The 5000-nt window shown below is 29.1% G+C and overlaps 2 protein-coding genes across 4 annotated transcripts in view; one reads left to right on the top strand and one right to left on the bottom strand.

Annotated features, from left to right (window-relative positions):
• Ttc1 (Tetratricopeptide repeat domain 1) overlaps nt 1-1779 on the bottom strand; it is a 17820-nt gene extending 16041 nt beyond the window's left edge. The window contains exons 1-3 of one of the 3 annotated variants that reach the window (XM_070117040.1): nt 1663-1779; nt 364-559; nt 1-176 (exon numbers count right to left, since the gene is read on the bottom strand). The exon at nt 1-176 is cut by the window's left edge and continues 95 nt beyond it. In XM_070117040.1, the coding sequence (XP_069973141.1) occupies nt 1-176; nt 364-500 (313 nt within the window). In that variant the 5' untranslated portion in view covers nt 501-559; nt 1663-1779. Of the gene's footprint in view, nt 177-363; nt 560-1582 lie in introns of all 3 variants that reach the window. The other 2 variants (XM_070117041.1, XM_070117042.1) reach the window with 2 other exon arrangements.
• Nucleotides 1780-4247: 2468 nt separating this feature from the next.
• Nucleotides 4248-5000, top strand: part of LOC113814539 (vesicle-associated membrane protein 4) — an 11382-nt gene continuing 10629 nt past the window's right edge. Inside the window, exon 1 of the mRNA XM_027366579.2 lies at nt 4248-4479. Coding sequence (XP_027222380.1) covers nt 4420-4479 — 60 coding nt within the window. The 5' untranslated portion in view covers nt 4248-4419. The remainder of the gene's footprint in view (nt 4480-5000) is intronic.

Raw genomic sequence — 5000 nt, 5'->3', positions numbered from 1 at the left:
CCAGCTTAATTCCAAAATCTTCCAGGCTCTCTGACCCTCCAGACTTTGTGTCAGGTGTAAGGCTTGCATCACTCTTGCTCTTTTCTTGACAATCTGGCTCTATTACGGGAACGTCCGGACATAGCTCTTCCGAAGATTCACTCCCTCCCTCAGAACATTCTCTGGTAGAAGCCTGACTGAGATATGATAGCATTGCATTTTTAGGTAAAGGTGCAGGTATTTTTAAAATACCAGAAATTATCAACCTTCTTAAGCAACATAACAAATCTTTCATGTACCTATTAAAAAACAAGTCAGCTAAAGGAAAATGCGCAACCTTTGACACACTAAAGATTTCAGGGAATAAACTTTTAAATGTCACACCTTTTCTCTCCATCTTGAGCAGGGCTACTGTCATCATTGTCTGCCGAATGGAATGAGTCATCACTGGCACTACTCACTGGAGTGTCGGGGCGGGAAACATGTTCCTCTTCTTTATCACTAAGATTTGTTAGTGACATTGCTTTTGTTTTTAACTATTTTAAGTTCTTTCTTCTTAGCAGTATCACAACTTATTTTTCTGAAATAAATACTAAATAAAGTCATAAATTCAAAAATCAGAAAGTGAGTGAGTGAGTGAGTGACAGAGTGAGTGAGTGACAGAGTGATAGGGCCAGAGTGAAAGTGAGAGTATGCATATGTGCATGAGTAATTGCACAAGAGAATTTTATATACATGTAATTGTGTATGTGCACATGCCTGTACTTGTGTATGCATGTGTGTAAACATGCATGGTATTGGCAATAACAAAGATTGGTACAACATCAGGCTGTTGCTACTCTTCCTACTCACTGCTCAAAGAAAAGGGAAACAAGTGTCCACCCTGTACATTCTGACAAGACATGAGGTTGTAGACCTGAACTTGAATATTCTTGAGGGTAATTCTTTACAGTATGGATGCATTCACCTGAGACTAAGTCAATAACTCCACGTCAAAAAATTTACTAATCAATCAATTAACATGACTGGGCATACTGCCCAAGGTAAGGGTTGATGGCCCCAACATCCCCTGGGAAACATTGTCTTCACCTCAGCATGTATGGCAAGTTACAGCTGATACTCGGGAACACCAAGTGGACTTTGGCTGAGAGCGGCACTTTCCACAATCTTTTTCCTTTATTTGCAGCGTTCATTCGTGTCTGCAAATTACTTCTAGTACCAAGGACTGCAACTTTATATTCTTATCATATTCAATTTGCCATAACCTAGGGCACCCATACTGTAAAGAGTGACCTTCTTGAGCACCAATAAAGAGGTGATTACAGGCCATAATAATTAAAACATGTTATTCGGTACCGTAATGATTTTGCGATTTAGAGTAACCCAAACTACAGACTACTTAATTCCCATCTAATTACTACATATTTCTTATTTTTTACATTTGGTGCTTACTGACTTAATTCATACTTATAGACTGCACATCGTAACATTTCGAACTGAATATATATCTTAATCTAATATATACGTCATCATAAAAACATCCAGAAAACGTCAACACTGAGTAATTATTAATATCAATTTTATGTTCCAAGTTCTGACATACTTCAGCTTCAGTGTTACAAAATCTTGAACCCATATATCAAAACAAAATCTTTGTAATTGCAAAATTCAAGGATTTATAACCAGAAATACGACGTCTTCCAAAAGTTTCCAGATTCCACGGAAACACAACCCACACAAACACCTCCCGAATTTTAACTCCGTGTGTCGTAACAGAGAAATTGATAAAGATAAGCAACGGGATAGAAGAATGGAGGAAATTATAATAGACTGCGAATGTAATAAAAATGTTAATAATGAGGGTAACGATATCGATGATAATATCAATATCAACAACAGAGAAGCAAAAAACTGAAAACATTCAACATTCAAAATATTCATTGTCACAATTCTAAAAAGATGAGTTCTCTTGAGTAAATGATGCTCCGATGATAGTGTGCATGAGAATGCAGTCTATTTTACTAATTCGCTATTTGTGTTATCATTTTCATTTTAAAGTGATTTTTAAGTACAACATTTTCAATATAGAATTTGTTATTAGTAGTTAATGATAATGATCCTAGTAGTGTTAGTTAATTACTATCATTACTATTATTGTTACTGCTCTCGTCATTATCATTACTATTACTATTTTCATTATCACCATTATCATTATTATCATCACCAGTTCATCAGTTATCATCTTCCCCTCTAGAATTATCATTGACATTACAGTTATCATATTCATTATCATTATTATCATTATTGTTATAATTATTACTACTAATATTATTATCATTATCATCACTATTATTATCATTATTATTATTATTGTTATCATTATTATTATTATTATTATTATTATTATTATCATTATTATTATTATTATTATTATTATTATTATCATTATTATTATTATTGTTATTATTATTATTATTATTATTATTATTATTATTATTATTATTATTATTATTATTATTATTATTATTATTATTATTATTATTATTATTATCATTATCATTATTATTATTATTATTATTATCATTATTGTTATTATCATTATTATTATTGTTATTGTTATTATTATTATTATTATTATTATTATTATTATTATTATTATTATTATTATTATTATTATTATTATTATTATTATTATTATTATTGTTATTATTGTTAACATTATCATCATTAATATCATTATCATTATCGTTGTTGTTATCATCATTATTATCATCATTAATGTTATTATAATTATCTTTATCATTATTATTATTTCTTAATCAGTATTATCATTATTGTTATTGTTACTGATAATGACAATGATAACAATAACAGTAATATTAATAATAATGACAATAATAACAATGATAATAGTAATAATAACAATAATGATAATAATGATAATAATAATAATAATAATAATAATGATAATAATAATGATGATGATAATGATGATTATGATGATGGTGATGATGATGATGATGATGATGATGATGATGATGATGATGATGATGATGATGATGATTATAATAATAATAATAATAATAATAATAATAATAATAATAATAATAATAATAATAATAATAATAATAATAATAATAATAATAATAATAATAATGATAACAATAATAATAATAATAATAATAATAATAATAATAATAATAATAATAATAATAATAATAATAATAATGAGAATCATGATAATAATAAAAATTATAAAAATGATAATGATATGGAAAATGATAACAATCATTATGATTATTACTATGAAAATCATTGTTTTTATCAATAATATCATCACTACTATTGTTACTACTATATCATTAATTATTATTATTATCGTTATTAATATTAGCATTATCATTTTTATTATTATCATCAAAATCATTATTATTTTTATTGTCTCTACTTATTGTTAATATTGTCGTTACTATCATTATTCATCATCATTACTATTACTGCCACTGCTACCATTATCCTTATTATCATTACTATCATTACTATTATTGTATTACTGTTATTGTTGTGATTACCATTATTATCACCATTTTTTTATTATCATTATTATCATCACTTTTATTATTATTACTGTTTTATGATAATTATATTCATCATCATTATCAATAGTATCATCGTTATCCTTATTTTCATTACTTTTACTATTATCATTATCATCATTATCAGTGTAGGGTTGATAAATAAGAGACTCCAGTATTATCATTGTTGATACCACTATCATCATTATCATTTTTGCTACAATCATTAATATCAATTTAAATTTTTTTCTCATTCTCATTATCATTCTTGTCATCCTTTTTATTCTTGTTTTGTTTTATTATCATTGTTATTGTTACTGTTGTTTTGGTTGGTATTATTTTCATTATGACTATTATCAGGAGCTATTTATATTATAATTTACGTTATTATGATTATCAGCGTTTATTGTTGGCATTTGGCTTAAATTGATACTATCACAAAAAATATATGCCATTATTTCTGTTATATCAGCCTATGATCTTTAACAAACACGTGAATCTCCTGAAAAATAGAGACTTTCCATACCACAGATGGTGTTCAGGAAAAAACAATAATCAATAATTCAATCAAACGTATATCCACTCGAATTTTCCTCAAGAATATCCTAAAAGACCGATTCAATTCGGGCAAATTTACGGTGAGTAACCCCCCCCCCCCTTTCGCCAAATCCTAAAAGATCGATTGGATGCACGCGGATGCTGCTCCGAGAACGCGTAATCCTGGATGTTGTCAATAGACAACAGATCTATCCAAGCGATGAGCAGCAGTTACTAGGTCTGCGGGTTTATGTTGTAGAAGGTATTCAAGGAATCATCATTTGGTTTTCCGTCAGTTGCATTCGCTTTCGACGACCTTGCAACCAAGATGCCTCCCAAACGCAACATCGCAGCGGAAGATGTGGATGAAGCTGATGATGATGAGGTGGTGAGTGTAACAGCTGGGCTGGCGTATGTTTGTTGGTGACGTTGTTAGGGTACTGGCGGTACAAGCTGTTATTTTAGCCAAGAACTTCTATATTTTCCATGTTTTTTGTGTTCTTCTCGTTCTGGATATCCAGGATTATTTGATATGTTTATTTTTGTTGGAATTGTCAAGATGTTTCATTCAAAAAATTTATTTTGTTTGTTTCACTTCATATTATGTTTAATTAGATTGTTTTGATATTGTATCAAGGTAAATCTTGAAACGAGGGCTGTGTGGGGATAGAAAAAAGGGAAGATGATATAGACAACAGTAGTATTATCTATAGAGTGTAATTTGCAGAAAGTGAAAGTAACCGTGCAGTAATATATCTGAGTTCATCTGCGGTGACTATAGCTTATCATACTGTCAAAAGGACAACAAACCACCATTGTGCATATCCTGGAAAGGTAGATATTGTAAAATAGCCTGGTGGTTTGTTGTCATGGAAAAAAAACAGTCCTAGCTTTATCTTGTTGAATAGT

Source organism: Penaeus vannamei, chromosome 39 (genome assembly GCF_042767895.1).
Source record: "Penaeus vannamei isolate JL-2024 chromosome 39, ASM4276789v1, whole genome shotgun sequence".
In the NCBI taxonomy this organism is placed as follows: domain Eukaryota; kingdom Metazoa; phylum Arthropoda; class Malacostraca; order Decapoda; family Penaeidae; genus Penaeus; species Penaeus vannamei.
The sequence above is the reverse complement of the archived record's forward strand: the minus strand, read 5'-3'. Positions and strand labels throughout refer to the sequence as shown.